The 15,015-nt window shown below is 45.2% G+C and overlaps 1 protein-coding gene across 2 annotated transcripts; it reads left to right on the top strand.

Moving 5' to 3' along the window:
* Positions 1–1,259: 1,259 nt before the first annotated feature.
* Positions 1,260–13,575, top strand: PACRGL (parkin coregulated like). 2 transcript variants are annotated; one of them, XM_081333305.1, is made up of 9 exons: positions 1,260–1,358; positions 2,335–2,443; positions 2,935–3,092; positions 6,425–6,492; positions 7,985–8,075; positions 9,067–9,201; positions 11,801–11,908; positions 12,680–12,760; positions 13,348–13,575. In XM_081333305.1, exons 2-9 carry the CDS (start codon positions 2,395–2,397, stop codon positions 13,402–13,404), a joined length of 747 nt encoding a protein of 248 aa, XP_081189431.1. In that variant the 5' UTR covers positions 1,260–1,358; positions 2,335–2,394; the 3' UTR covers positions 13,405–13,575. The 2 variants fall into 2 exon arrangements, with proteins under 2 accessions (XP_081189431.1, XP_081189432.1); XM_081333306.1 differs by lacking the exon at positions 1,260–1,358 and having other exon boundaries at positions 1,417–2,443.
* Positions 13,576–15,015: the final 1,440 nt, after the last annotated feature.

Genomic DNA, 15,015 nt, shown 5'->3' with positions numbered 1-15,015 from the left:
GAATGACTTGGAGAAGAAAGCAACTCCTGTTCATTAATTGACCAAGATCGGCCGCCTTCCAGGCCTTGGTTGACTGCTCTCCAGGGCAGTTATAAACACATTAAGCCTCTCTTTGATCTTACACCTTCTAGAGAAGCTTTAAATCAATTATCCATGAAGTTTCTCAGCTTCTCCTCTTTACAGCCCATACCTTTACTGCGCCTGACACATTTTAGATCAAAGATAGCAAAGGGTCTTCAGGTCCCAAGAAAGACATTAATGAGGGGTTATTTTTATTATTATTTCCTTGTCTCTCTTTCAAAACACACAGTTGCATCCATCCGGTCCCAAAGATGGAGGTGAGGCAATCCCCTTCATGTAGGTTCAACAAAGAATATTGTGTAAGAAGCAAGAATTCATTTCATGAGGAAATGACAGCCGTTGCATTAAGTGTAAAGGTTTTTTTTAAAAAAAAAAACCAAAACAGTAATACTTTTTCGTTTTTTTAATTTTGTATAGCAGGGGGTTGGACTAGAAGACCTCCAAGGTCCCTTCCAGCTCCGTTCTGAGATTGATTGATTGATATAGATAAAACAGGAAGCTGTGCTTGCTCACTTTCTATAAGTGAGTAAAAGGAACGTGGACCACCTAGACTCTTCCGTGCTTATTTGCAATCGTTGTGTATTTATTTGCAATTCTTTCCAATCTGTTTGCAATTATTGTTTTGAACTCTCCTTTCCCATTGGAATGGCAGAAGGGAACTACGGAGCGGCACTTCCCTCCGGTGGGCAACCTGCAAAACTGGGAAAGGGCCGCTGCCTTTGTTTCTTCTCCGGTGTGCGAAACAGCAGCCCCTGCAGACGTTGTGGTCGAGGCCAGATGTTTACCACCCCTGGTTTCAGCAAGAAGGAAGAAAAGCAAAACCCCCGCCAGCCTCTCCAGTTCGACTCTGCTCTCGCTGCAGATCCTCAGAACTGTAATAGTCGCGCCGAGTTTGACTCTATTCGCAGATGCATTTTTTATTCAATCCGAATAGAGCTCGGGGGTCTTCTAGTCCAGGGGTCTGCAAGCTTGACAATGTTAAGACTTGTGGACTTCAGCTCCCAGAATTCCTCAGTTCTGGGAGCTGAAGTCCACAAGTCTTAAGGTTGCCAAGGTGATCCAGCCCCTCTTCGCTCCGCTGCGACGGACCCCTAGAGGGCGCCGGCGTTCCAAGCGCGGGCGCGTTCGGGTGACGTTTGGCCTCTCCGCCGCCCCGTAGTTCTCATAGCAACGTCAGGGCCGCAGCGGCCTACCTCAATTTGCGCGGCGCGACCGACGGGCTTTCCTCCCTGCTTCCCCCGCCGGAGTGAAGCGGACGGCCCGCCGTCCCCGACGCGGTATTTCAGGCAGGCCTATCCGCCCCGGATCATGTGCAGACGGCTTTTTCCCGAATCCCTTTGCGGGGGGGGGGGTGGAGAGGCAACCCAGGGGAGGAGCTTGGCCGGCCGGTCGTTCCGCCTCCTGGGATTTCCTGGTGGTCTCCCGTCCCGGCCTGGCCTGTCACAGCAGTCATGTGTAGTTGTGATGGGGGGCTCCTGTGATCTCCTGGTGGCCCCCCCTAATCTTTGCCCTGGCCAAATTCATCCCTGGGGAGGCCGTCTCTGGATGATCTCCTGAAGGCATCGAGGCCTCCCTGTTGCCTTCTGCCTGGGGTCTCCTGGTGGTCCCCTGTCCATAGACCAAGCCCAAGTCATCTTTTTTTTTAGCCAAAAGGCCAAAGTAGTTCTGCTTTGCCTTCTCCCTGGGATCTCCTGGTGGCCCCCCATCCTTAAACTCATCCGCCCCATTCCTTTTCTCAGCCCCAGGCTCTCTATTGCCTCCTGTCTAGAATTCCCTGCCGGACCCCCATCCGTCCCAGGGCTTTTTTTCCCCCCTTGTCTCCAGTCCCGAGCCAGCCTTCCCGTTTACTTCTGCCTGGGATCTCCTAGTGGTCCCCCATCCAAGCCTTAAGCGGATCCTCTCTCCGTCCCCTGGTCCTGCCCTCTGACCTTGGGCATCCCCAAGCTGCCCCCTCCCCCCCGGAGCAGGTGCTCCCTGGCAGGGCTGTTGTTGGTGTCAGTGTCCGGTTCCCGTCTTCCTGGAGCAGCCAGCCTGCCCCCCCCGGTCGCCCCCGAGGCCATGGAGGGAGCTGCCCCCCCAGGAGGAGCAGAGGGCAGCCAGGCGGGAAGAGCAGAGCTGATGCCAGCGCCCTCCCCCCGGCCTCTTTCCCCCCCTCCCTGCAGCCATGAACTGCCCCCCCCAGCCCTGGGCTGTCCCCTCCGCCCCACCTCCCCCGAGCCCAGGCGCCTGAGCCTCCTCTGCCCCCCTTTGCAGGCGCCTGCTGGGTGCAGCGCAATGAGGCCGCCCCCCCCTTAGGCCGCCCCCCAGGAAGGGATGCAGCGGGCCGAGGAAGCCGAAGGCACCAGCCAGGCAGCAGCAGCCGGTACTCACGCGCCTCTTCTTCGCTCCTCCTCTTATAGGCAGGCAGGTAGGCAGGTAGATGATGGATGGATGGATAGAGGGATGGATGGATGGATGGATACATAGATGATGGATGGATGGATAGACAGACAGAGAGATAGGTGATAGATTGAATAGATTAGATAAATGGTTAGATAGATATAGATATATAGGTATGGATAGATAGATAGATAGATAGATAGATAGATAGATAGATAGATAGATAGATAGATAGATAGATAGATAGATAGATAGATATGTATTTTATTTTCTGTCATTGCAATTCATTAGTACTTAATGAACAATGTAAAATCTGGGTTGATTTTTGCTTAGTCATAAAGGTTAAGTTCTTACTCTTGTCTCATTTTTCCAGCCAGTGATAAAATAAGTTCCCCAAATATATATATATATATATATCCGGGGGCTGATTCTCCCCACCCCACCCCGGGGCCTTCTCTTCTTGGTATTTGGCAGGCAAGGTGGGGAAGGGGACGTCTCCGTGCCGCGGAACAAGAGAGAAAAGGGAGACCCAGAAGAGGAAGACCAGCTCAGCTCCTGCAGCCTCTCCAGCTTCGGCCTTGAAGTTGCGGCCTCGGCCGAGTGACCGGCTTAATCCCAAAACCATTGATCCGGTATGTACGGTGTCTGTCTGTGTGTGTGTGTGTGCGCATGTGTGCTGGTCTTAGCCTCATTGCCTCAGCAGGTCCAGATTGAGGAATAATCCTTTTTAAAGGCTTTAGATAGGGCCCATTAGCTGACAAAGCCCAGTCTTGTTGCAGGGGTGGCGTTTATTCATTGGCACCCCAAGACTGGGCTCTCCTTCCCCGCCATTATCCCTTTTCAAGGGTTAGGAGTGGCCTACATCGAGTGGCCTCTCCCATTTGTCTTCCGCGTCTTGTGTCCTGAATATTACACAGTGAAATACCTTCAGACTGGGAAATGCCCTTGCCTGACCCCAGAACAGGCTGGCAGGGCACCCTCAAAGCCAAGGGTCTTCAAACTTGGCCCTTTTATGACTTGTGGACTTCAACTCCCAGAATTCCTCAGCCAGCATAGAACAACTCAAAGAAGCAGATCTGGCGAGACCTGGCCCGTAGAGTCAGACACAAGTGGATGCACAACGTCATCAATACTGCATCCAGTTTTGGTCACCACATTACAAAAAAGGTGTTGAGACTTTGGAAAAAGTGCAGAGAAGAGCAACAAAGATGATTAGAGGCCTGGAGGCTAAAACACACGAAGAACAGTTGCAGGATTTGGGTGTGGCCAGTCTACAGAAAAAAAGGACAAGGGGTGACATGAGAACAGTCTTCCAATATCTCAGGGGCTGCCACAAAGAGGAGGGGGTCAGCTTATTCTCCAAAGCACCTGAAGGTAAGTCAAGAAGCAACGGATGGAAACTGATCAAGGAGAGAAGCAACCTGGAATTAAGGATATTTTTTTTAACTGTGAGGACAGTTGACCAGTGGAACAATTTTGCCTTCAGAAGTTGTTGGTGCTTCATCACTGGAGGTTTTTAAGACAAGACTGGACAGTCTGAAATGGTAGGGGGTCTCCTGCTTGAGCTGGACTGGAGCAACTCCAAGGTCCCTTCCAGCTTTATTCTGATTCTGATCATCATCATCACCACCACCACCACCATTATCAAGTTGCCACGCTACCTGGCTCCAGGAAGCCGGGTTGCTTCTCTCGTTTGCTCCCCTGAATTTGGGACTGTCCCTGCTAAGTCTCACTTCACGGCAGGGACTTTCAAGGAGGTTCCAGTTCTAATGGCAGATTTGATGTCTTCTGCCGAAATTGACCACAGGGACAACAACCACAAAGTTCTTTCCTTCGGCATCAGATCTGGTTGAGAATTGGAGTGGCGTCCAGCCTTTGCACCTGCTGTTCAGAAAGCTTCTTTGGTCCTTTCCTGGATGGCTGTAATTCCTTTCGAAAGCTTTTCTAGCATCTCTAATGCTTGGGCAAGTTGCAGGATTTCTGATCCTCCTATCAGCTTAGTGTGGCTCCTTCTCAGGCACGGAAAGACGTGAGACCTCCCCCCACCCCAAAGCTGACGTTAGGATTAGAGAGAGTGATTAGTTTTTCCGACAGTGGAACCCAACAATGACTCTGAGGGGCCTTTGTGAAAAGCCACCTTTTCTAAACTGACTTGGATTTATAGTGATTAAACATGATAATGTTTTTAGCAGTCTCCAGATCTTTTGAATATATCCAAATAAATGCTCTAATAGACAGAAAATTCCTATTTCACGTGTGCAGGATTTTTAGACATGCATTATAGGAAGCTTAGAGATTTAATAAATCCCTTGGCGTTATCAGGTCTTTTTATCTTGGCTGAAAGATTCCCAGTTTATTGTATTTTTTTTCTTTTTTTCTCTTAATAGCACAGATTATTTTTCATTCTCTTTCTTTATTTTGCTTTCAAAACTAATGTGCCTATTTTTACATGTTTTAAAAATATATAAAATGTGTTTTATTTATATCTGCCCATTTACTGCCCTTTCCTTTTTTTAAATCTTAATTTCATAAGGAGCGATACTCAGCCCACCATTTTGTTCTAAAACATCTTCTTCCTATGCTGTATTGTATATTTTATTCTCTCCATCAGCCAACCTTAAGAGATAAGGTTTCCATAGTAATGTCGTTGAGACGGATCCCGGTCCAGGTTTCCATTTTACATTATTTTGGGGTTCTTGCAAAATGCCAGCATGAGCTTCTGTGCCATCCTTTGTTAGGGAAGTCCCTGATATTCCCTTCCTTGATTAGGACACTGGAACGACTGACTTACTAAAGAGTCCTTTTCTGTGGAGGGTGGGCGGCTTATCTTGAAAGCAGAGCCTTTTCCCTATGGAGAAGCAGCAATTTCACTCCTGTGTATTCTGTTTTTCTAGGTTTCTTTTTTCCCCTCTTGAGTTTTTCCCCCAAACTTCTTACCACATTTCGATGCCGTAACTGAAGGGCGAACATGCTCTTTTCATTTGAGGATTCTTTTAAATCTTTTAGTCCTGCCTTCTGGGAGAAGAGCGGAGGAACTTGCTGAATTTATGGATAATCGCCGTCCCTTGCAGGCAAGGAGGCTTCCTGGATCTGAGTTCAAGTTCTAGTGACGTTAGAAACCGCCCAGAAGGCAGAGAGCCACCCTGGGACGGACGGGTGGGTGGTTGGCAGCTGGCTGTGCTGTTCCTCGCTCTAAGCAGCGTTAGCAAAAAGTTAACTCTGGTTTGAGTCGCTCCTTTCCCTTCTTCTTTTTGTGTTCTCTTATTAATGTAAACTCCAGCTGGCTCACTTTTGCCTCTTCGTGTTCTTTAAGTCAAGAAGAAAAGTCACATAATCTTTGGCCAGCTGGAAGTGTTTGGCCTGTGCACGCTTTCTGGTTTAAATCTTCGTTCTGAATATACGTTTATGTTTTTATAATAATACATCCTTTATAATAATATAACCTAGAGAGCAGTCCCCTTTATGGATTACTGCCTTTAAACTATATTGCTGGAGAAGACTCCTGCGAGTCCCTTGGACTGCAAGGCGATCAAACCGGTCAGTCCTAGAGGAGATCAACCCTGACTGCTCTTTAGAAGGCCAGATCCTGAAGCTGAAACTCAAATCCTTTGGCCACCTAATGAGAAGGAAGGACTCACTGGAGAAGAGCCTAATGCTGGGAAAGGTGGAGGGCAAGAGAAGAAGGGGACGACGGAGAATGAGGTGGCTGGATGGAGTCACTGAAGCAGGAGGCGTGAGCCTAAATGGACTCCAGAAGATGGTAGAGGACAGGAAGGCCTGGAGGAACGTTGTCCATGGGGTCCCGAGGGGTTGGACACGACTTCGCAACTAACAACAACAACAACAAAAGAGATCAGTACTGCAAAAGCACCTTCAGTAGGACTTAGACTAAAGCCGTGTCTTGCTGGGGTATATCTGTGTTAGAATAACAATATGCTGACCATGTTATTTCTTTTTGTTCTAGTTCAGCGTTGAGTCAAGAGTATCTTCCACCTTTGCAGCCATTTATTCTAAAGGGGGCATCCCTTGCAGGTAATACCTGGGACCTGGGTGAGCAAATTAAATTTATGTCCTAAATGTTTAATCAAATCAGTACTGCTTCATTCGCATATTAGCTTTTTTAAGTGTTTTTCACTTTTGGGGAATTTTATTTATTTATTTATTATTATATTTGTATACCGCCCTTCTCCCGAAGGACTCAGGGCGGTGAATGCGCTCTCCCGTATACTTAATGGGGAACGAGATGGGCTTTGAATTGTACTACATGAAGATTAAAATAATATAATAAACCTTTATTGTCAAAGTACAACAAAGTACAACAAAAGAGCAATAATCCAAAAATAATACGACTAAGAAAAGATAATTTTACTTGTGTCTGGGAATGTACATTGCTTAAAGATTTTTCCAGAAGTAAAACATTTTTCAAAAGCGTTTATTAGTTTTGCAGGTGTCTGAATTCATTGCTGCAAATATTTCTTCTGGCTGCTTCAGAGTGGTTTTAAAAAGCAGTTGTCACATTTTTGCCTCAGTCCATAAAATTCACTTATTGCATTTGCCATTCTTCCTTTCAAACTTGCAAATATCAGTTTACGCCCTTGTAGTAACGTGAGTTGATTTCTTATTTCTACTTGGAAAGATTAAATTTACTTAAAAATTAAAGGCAAATTACCGGTACTTTTTGTGCTGGTATTAAAGAGGCATGTGCATCTCCAATACCGTTAACCAAATAGTGAGGAAGTTCTGCTTATACTGTGAGTTTTCATCTTAAAATGTTTCCGTTTAATAGAAGTTGGGTAGTTCTTTTCTTCTCCCTGATTGATAATGGTAGAAGATTATAAGTTGTTTTTTTAAAAGTAACATACTTAATAAATAAAAAATAACAACCCTTCTATTTGTGAAGTTGTAAGAGCTGAAGTTGTCAAGGTAAAAAATCAGTTGGTAAACCAGACCGAACTGTTACGTAAATAGGGAACAAACTTTTACAACTCTTAGAACCAGAAAATAGCTATGGGAAGCAAGCTTACAGTATCTGTTACCACTGCCCCCCAAAGTGGTGATTTCTGCTTTCTGCCGTTGGCAGGACTTTCTAGTCCACGTGGGTGTCTTCTTAAACACTCAGTCCATCCAAGCTGAGTCGGTGAAGCTGAATACTTGAGTGCGGAGTGGAGTTGGTGAAAGGGCCAGGTGGGCCGGGCCTGGCGTGCAGGGCTTCCCACCGAAGCCCCCTCAGGACGCAGATTCACTGCTGTCTGTCTAACACTTGAGACCGTCCTGTTTCAATAGTTGCCAGGATGTTAATGGCATTGTTTGAGAGCCCATGAAACAGGATATATTTGTAGGATTGTGCTAAAATAAATGTACTAATTTTGTAAAAGGTATTTTAGAAAGTTTGAAATTAAGTGAAAAATACGGGAAGCTCCTCCCTTCCTTCCTTCCTTCCCTCCCTCCCTCCCTCCCTCCCTCCCTTCCCTGTCAGTGTCGTCTCTTGGCAACCGTAATTTACATCTCCAGCGCTTTGTTCCAGATTGGTCCATGGCTCCGTAAGGCACAAACTGCAATGGGACTGCCACCCTGCAACGCTTCAGTTTGATCCTCTTCTTATTCATTTAGCAGAGGTAAATCAGCTTTCCAAGCTTGGAAGGGAATTCCTGCAATTTGTATGTTCTGCTTGACTCTGTTCCAAGGGCAAGGGGAAGCTGGAGTTTTCTTAAAAACCATGTATTACAACCCTAACCCTTTTTTGTAAAAAAACACACCAAAGTTACAATTTTATGAAGGACACTGGAAGCCCAGTGACAGTTTTGTCCAAAAAAAAATGCCTATGCACGAAAGAAAGAACTGGGTCTAAGAAGTGATCTGCTTTCTTCCTGTCATTCTTCTGTGGTTTAGCTGGGGTTGGGGTTTGGGCAAGCGGAGAAATTGAGAATTTCTCTAGTAGTAGTAGTAGTAGTAGTAGTAGTAGTAGTAGTAGTAGTAGTAAAGGCTAATAAAAATGAATTGATCCCCAAACTTTGACTTACTTTCTTTCTTTCTTTCTTTCTTTCTTTCTTTCTTTCTTTCTTTCTTTCTTTCTTTCTTTCTTTCTTTCTTTCTTTCTTTCTTTCTTTCTTTCTTTTTCTTCCTTCCTTTTCCTTTTTTTCTTTCTTTTTCTTCCTTTTCCTTCTTTTTCTTTCTTTCTTCTTTCTTCCTTCCTTTCTCTTCTTTCTTTCTTTCTCTTCCCTTCCTTCCTTCTTTCCTTTCTTTTCTTTCTTCTTCCTTCCTTTTTCTTTTCCTTCCTTTTCTTTCTTTTTCTTCTTCTTCTTTCTTTCTTTCTTTCTTTCTTTCTTTCTTTCTTTCTTTCTTTCTTTCTTTCTTTCTTTCTTCCTTTCTTCCTTTCTTTCTCCTACTGCATAAATGTAAAGAATGTCCTTGTTGAACGTTGCAAAGCTGGATAGACCCAGAAGGGGGCAAACGTGCATTTGAAATGGAAGAAATCTCTGGATTGTTCCAGCATAGCCTCCGTGGCTCTTGCAGGGTTTTTGTTTTCTTTCCCTCTTTTTTCCTTCTACGAATTTCAGAGGCAAAAAGGGAGCCGTGTGTTAACGCTGTGTTGTGTGACTCCGGCAGGGGCTGAGAGAGACGAGGCACCCGTACACGTTCATCTCCCAGGAAGGCTTCAAAGAACTGCTCTCGGTGGAAGGAGCCGCGCAGAAAACCCTCCCGTTGCTCCCTCGGCTGGTCCCGGTGTTAAAAGGGGCTTTGGTAGGTCTCTGTCACGGGTTGCCCCGGCCTTTTGGGCTTTCAGATTTCGGGCACCGCTTTCCTAAATCTCCCGTGCTCGTGCCCAACAGGCGGTGGGGGGGCCCCAAGGCAAGTCTTTTGATGAACACGGGGAAGAGGGAGACGGTCCCCTTTGCTTGGCCACGATGGGGCGGGAGGACGCGTTTCGTGTTCTGATTTTTCTCTCTCCGGATTTCATCGTGGCAAACCCTGGATGTTTCCAGCGGTGTCGGTGCAAAGGAACCTGCTCTGTTATACCTCCAGATCTGTGTTGCTCAACCTTGGCAACTTGAAGTTACCGAGTTGCCAAGGTTGAGAGGCCACCACTTCGGATATTGGGTCTGAAGGCCCCGATTCTCTCGCCGACGTTGTCTTTGAGCCACTGTTTTTCAGCCCATTCTGGGGGGGGAAAAACAACTCCTCCCAGGAAGCAGCAGGCAGAGGTTAAAAAATGTAATTAAGAGAGGAACCAACTTGAGGGCAAAATATTCCCAGCTATTCTCCCACCGAAATAAGAAAGCTTCTGCCTTGATACATCACCCTGCTGTCTTTGCTTAAGGCCTCGTGGTTATCTTCTGAGCTGAAGGTTCACAGTAAATACACAAGGGAAGAAGGGCCATCTCAGGCGGCTGCCAGCTTGTGTGTTTTTTTGAATAGCAGATGTGACAGACTCTCTTACTACATCGTTTCAGCATGGGGTTACGGAAAGTTTTTTTTCCTTGTGACAACTCCTTTAATAGGTCCTCACCACAATTTACGAATTAAGTTTAAGTTTAAGTTTATTGGATTTATATACCGCCCTTTTCCCGTAGGACTCAGGGCGGTTTACAAAGCATTTAAAAAGTCAATACAATACAAAGGTTAAAAACAGTTAAAAATAATTAAATTTGATCCCTGAAAAATATAAAACCCCAATTAAAAACTCTCAGCTTGGGCCGGAAAGCTCGAAGAGCCAGGTCTTCAGGTCCCAGCGGAATGACCAAAGGTCGGGGGCAGTCCTAAGCGCCACGGGCAGCTGGTTCCACAGGGCAGGCGCACCCACTGAGAAGGCCCTCCCCCTGGGTGTTATCCGCCGGCAGTCTTTTCCCGTCGGCACCCTGAGAAGGCCCTCCCTGTGGGAGCGCACAGGACGAAGGGAACTTGATGCCGGCAGCAGGTGTTCCCTTAGGCCTCTGCTAACATCCCACATGCCACCTATTAGCATTATAGTTTATAGTTTATAGTTTATTTGATTTATATACCGCCCTTCTCCTTGGTGGGACTCAGGGCGGTTCACAGGGCATACATAAGAAACACTATACAAAAATTAAAAAGAATTAAATCCATGCCCAATTAAAACAGAAGTACAGATTAAAAACAATTAAAAGCCCATAATCCCCCATCAGGCCAGACCAGCTAATTCGAACAGATGGGTCTTCAGGCCCCGACGGAAAGTTCGAAGGTCTGGTGCCATCCGGAGCTCCACCGGCAGTTGATTCCATAAAGCCGGAGCCCCCACAGAGAAGGCCCTCCCCCTGGGGGCCACCAGTCGACATTCCCTGACTGGCGGCACCCTGAGGAGGCCCTCTCTGTGGGAACGCACAGGGCGGAGGGGAGTCGATGCCGGCAGCAAGTGGTCCCTGAGGTAACCCGGACCCATGCCATGTAGGGCCTTAAAGATCGTGACCAACACGATTGCATTGCAAGGTTCTTCCCGAAAATTTTTGTTTATGGTGAAGAATAGTTGTTTTAAACCAGGGGTCTTCAGACTTGGCCCTTTTGTGACTTGCGGACTTCAACTCCCAGAAGACCCCTGTTTTAAGCTATCTTTAAATAGTAAGATTTATGCAGCTCATATATGTATATATCAGTTGCAGTCACTGACCAACATCATTAAAGAAAAAAATGCCTATCCATATCCAATTTTTCCCCTCCCAATCAGAATAATGCTTTGTAATCAAATCAGTACCTTTTTTAAAGTGACTGCAGTGTCTTGGCTTCACCTTATTAGCCCTCAAACGACAAGTGTTTGCGGCAAGCGAGCAGGTGTGAGATTGTGAATATTTGAAAGTGTGTTCCATTGAAATGTGTAAACCCATACAGACACACATAACGGGCAAACGTAGATAAACGTAGAACGTTCAATACACGTGTAGATATTTACACTATATCCTGCGTAAATTACAAATGGCACCAGTCTTCTGGAGCTGAAACCTAAAAGTGAATGGGCTGGTCAACGCTGCTTAGTGTAGTCGAAAAGCTTTTACTTAGAAGAGGAAGGCGCTTCGTGTGGGTCCCCCCGGATCTTTGTGAAGTGCCCAGCATTCTGGAACGCAGCCCCCCGAGTGGAGTCGCTCCAGATTACCAGCAACTGCAAGATTGTTATATGATACAAAGAGGATCGTCACATTAACAGTATTCCATGAATGCATTTTCAATTACATTAAAGCATTGCAATTTTGTTCTGGACCTTTTCTGGATCCCACATGATGATGATGATGATGATAATGGGGTGGAGGCGGCTTGTATGGCTCTGCTTTTTGGCGAGTGATTCTTAAACCAAGTGAATATGTGTTTATTCCATTTCTTCTATTTAAAAAAGGCCCATTCAGATGATGAAGTATTTAGGAGGGGACTGAATGCCTTGGTACAGTTGAGTGCTGTCGTTGGCTTTTGGCTTAATGGTCATCTGAAGCATCTGCTTTCTAGTGTGAGTATAACCATGTTTAATCCCAGCTTATCAGAATGTTTGCTTATAACTTGGTTCTAAGTTTTCCTGGTTTGTGGCAAGTGAGGATCTGTATTATAAAATCCATCCCATTAATGGAGAGCATTGTGTAACTAACTCAGGTCAGGCCATGTAAGATGCAGTAACTGGATTTGCTCATCAACTTCAGCCATAACCTCATTTCTTTCGTCTTGCTTAGCGTGTCAATCCAAGCACCTCTGATTTCAAACCATGGTTTATGGGTTAGTATAATATATAGGGGGTGTCAAGCTCTTCTCCAAAACACCTGAAGGCAGGACAAGAAGCAACGGATGAAAACTAATCAAGGAAAGAAGCAACCTGGAACTAAGGAGAAATTTCCCGACGGTGGGAACAATTAATCAGTGGAACTGCCTGCCTCCAGAAGCTGTGAATGCTCCAACACTGGAGGTTTTCAAGAAGAGGCTGGTCTAAAGTCTCCTGCCTTGAGCAGGGGGTTGGACTGGAAGACCTCCAAGGTCCCTTCCAACTCTGATATTCTGTTATAATCTATAAACCCATCCATGTGTATTTATTTCGGAAACTGTGGTTTAAAAATCAAAACTGCTGCTATGTTTGGCTGACTGCCCCATAAAAGAACAGTATCCTGTCTAGATTGAACGAGGCATTTGGCTAAGCAGAGAGGCTGTGCAGTTGCACCGTGTCTGACCATTTAAAAATCCCACTGTCCTGTTTGCCTGTTAATTTTGCCCCTCCCCTCACCCCCCCCCCCAGCTTTCCAAGAGACAGATGAGCAAGAAGTTCAAAGAACAAACCACAGAGGCTTTGCAAAAACTGGAGCAATACGGCGGAAAAGTAAGGGTTGAGTTCCCCCTCGGTTTATTTTACCTGTATTTTCGTGCCTTTCCTCCCCACGACACCCCCTCCCTCCCTCCCCCTTGGGAGGGCTCCCCCCATACCTGCCTTCTTGCAAATTTCCTGCAATGTGTAACTTCCTGACAGCTTCCCCATTGGTTGTGGGAAGCTGGCAGGAAGTTGCAAGGAGGTGCTAGTTTAATGACGTATGTTTCTCGCTTAATAACAGCAGTGGGGAGGGCTGGGGTTGCCACTGCCAAGATCACGTGATGTCGCGCTTTACGGACGCATCCGTAGCGACCGAACTTCCCGTCCCGAGTGCCGACATTGCCCGAAGACCATCTGTATGTGGGGTAACATTGGTTTATTCTCGCTTCATGCTTCTAAACTTATAGCTGAAATAGTTTTAAGTTAAAGCCGGGATTCCATCTCTATGTTCACAGTTCGTGTCCCACAACAGATCTGGCCGGGACGTCCAAAACCATTTCAAATTAGAAATACATTTGTTTTCAGGCGAAGAGGGAATTTGGTCCCCCGTAAACCGACTTCAGTACAAACCTATTTTTCAATTCCTATTTTGTCAACAGGAAAGCCTGGCTATTATAAAGGCAAAGATTCCAACTTATTCTTCAATTTCTTCCTAAGGAATGTGGTGAAGAGCCCTGCCTTGCAACTGTATGGTGTTATTTATTTTTCTACAGTGTATTGTTCTGCGATCTTTCAGGGAAAGAAGTGATTAATATTTTAAATTAAGACGAGTGTCAAGAATAAAAGCATCCTGGATACTTAATTATGAAAAATGCTTAGGAATGGCACCATCTTTCTTTTAGTCTTTTTTTCCGTTAAAATTATTATGAAACAGTATTTTTTAAAAAAATTGCTTCCTCTACTTGCTGGATTTAACACTTACTTAAGCCTCTGTGCAGTTTGATTTGTATTAAATCTAGATGATGGTGCCCGAGGGCGCTAAAGGCTTTTTTCCCCAGAGCTGGTTAAGGAGGTCCAAAGCTTCCTATCTTGAAAGGACTTGAAATTGCTAAAACCTGAAGGGATTGTTTCTCCATTAATCTATTTGTGGATAGAGATTATTTTATCTTTTAGTGTTTCTTAGAGAAAGATCCCTTGTGGGTTCTAGACTGGAGAATGTACATAGTTTGTTCTGTTGGAACGGAGGATGTCTCTTTTCCAGTCTCAGGATGCCCAGACTACCTTACGTCTCCATCAGACACAGGGATTTTCATGAGTATTAAAGAAAAATAGTTAGTGACACCACAGTCTTGAAGTATTAAACTTTATAAAACAAACACACAGGTACTGACTTCCCAGAGGTCCACTAAAAAAACAAAAACAAATACAGGCCTTCCGTGTCTTCATTTTTATTATAAAATGTGCACATTTAATTCTCATGAACATTCTACAACAAACTTTAGGTCTACAAGTGTTGCACTACTCGTATTCCTACAGTGGCATTAATAGAGTAGCTTGACTCTCGAAGCTGTCTTGTACCAGAATAGATGTCGTTGTTAAAAATAGAAAGAAAGAAAAAACTACAAGAGTTTGCAGCATCCTTGTACATCCATAAGCTCTCTGGAACTTCAGTGCAGGAAATGTCACAATTAATGCTGTCGTATGTCTCCTATCAGTACTAATAAGCATCTAGCCAGACAGTAATTTAACATTACTTTGACTATCATGAGAAGTAGGAATTTTTGCTGGCTACAATCTGTTCTGTCTTGTCTCTCCCTTTCTTGTTCTTATTTCCCTTTCTTGTTTTTAAAGGGGCAAGAAGGCCTACTTCCTCCTCTCTTAACTTAGATATTGTGCACTTGTATTTTTTTCCCATGGTCACTTTTAAAGGCTGTGGCAAATTTACTCTTTAATTTTATTCAAATCGTTTTTCTGCGACTTTTCGGTTGTTCTCAGAATACTCACTCTCTCTGCTTTTCACGCTGTGAATAATAGCAGTTGTAGCTCCTGGGAAATCTACAGCTCCTTCTAAGAAGTCATGCTAATAAACTTCCAATCTTACTCGGGTATTGAAACTAGAGGAGAAAAATCCTCGATATAAACGATGCTTGATTGTCACAATTGTGTCCTGGTCCGTATTTGGAGCAGTTACCGACTGGGAGCGTGAGTAAGCCTCTCTCTTTTGACCCCCATCTTTATTCCAATCAAGAACTGGCTGTATCAATTAATTCTCCCCTTCGATTGGGAAGCCTAAACGTGTATCTAAACTACTGCCTGGATATTCACTG

This window comes from Vipera berus, assembly GCF_964194415.1.
Source record: "Vipera berus genome assembly, chromosome: 7".
NCBI classification, from domain to species: Eukaryota; Metazoa; Chordata; class Lepidosauria; order Squamata; family Viperidae; genus Vipera; species Vipera berus.
The sequence above is the reverse complement of the archived record's forward strand: the minus strand, read 5'-3'. Positions and strand labels throughout refer to the sequence as shown.

What these genes read in the sequence shown, in the direction of transcription:
- PACRGL (XM_081333305.1), top strand. Translation starts at nt 2,395, where the DNA reads ATGCAGCGGGCCGAGGAAGCCGAAGGCACCAGCCAGGCAGCAGCAGCC. An exon ending in CGGTGTTAAAAGGGGCTTTG is followed by an intron (nt 9,202 to 11,800) that starts GTAGGTCTCTGT and finishes TATTTAAAAAAG; the next exon opens with GCCCATTCAGATGATGAAGT. An exon ending in TGGAGCAATACGGCGGAAAA is followed by an intron (nt 12,761 to 13,347) that starts GTAAGGGTTGAG and finishes TTTTGTCAACAG; the next exon opens with GAAAGCCTGGCTATTATAAA.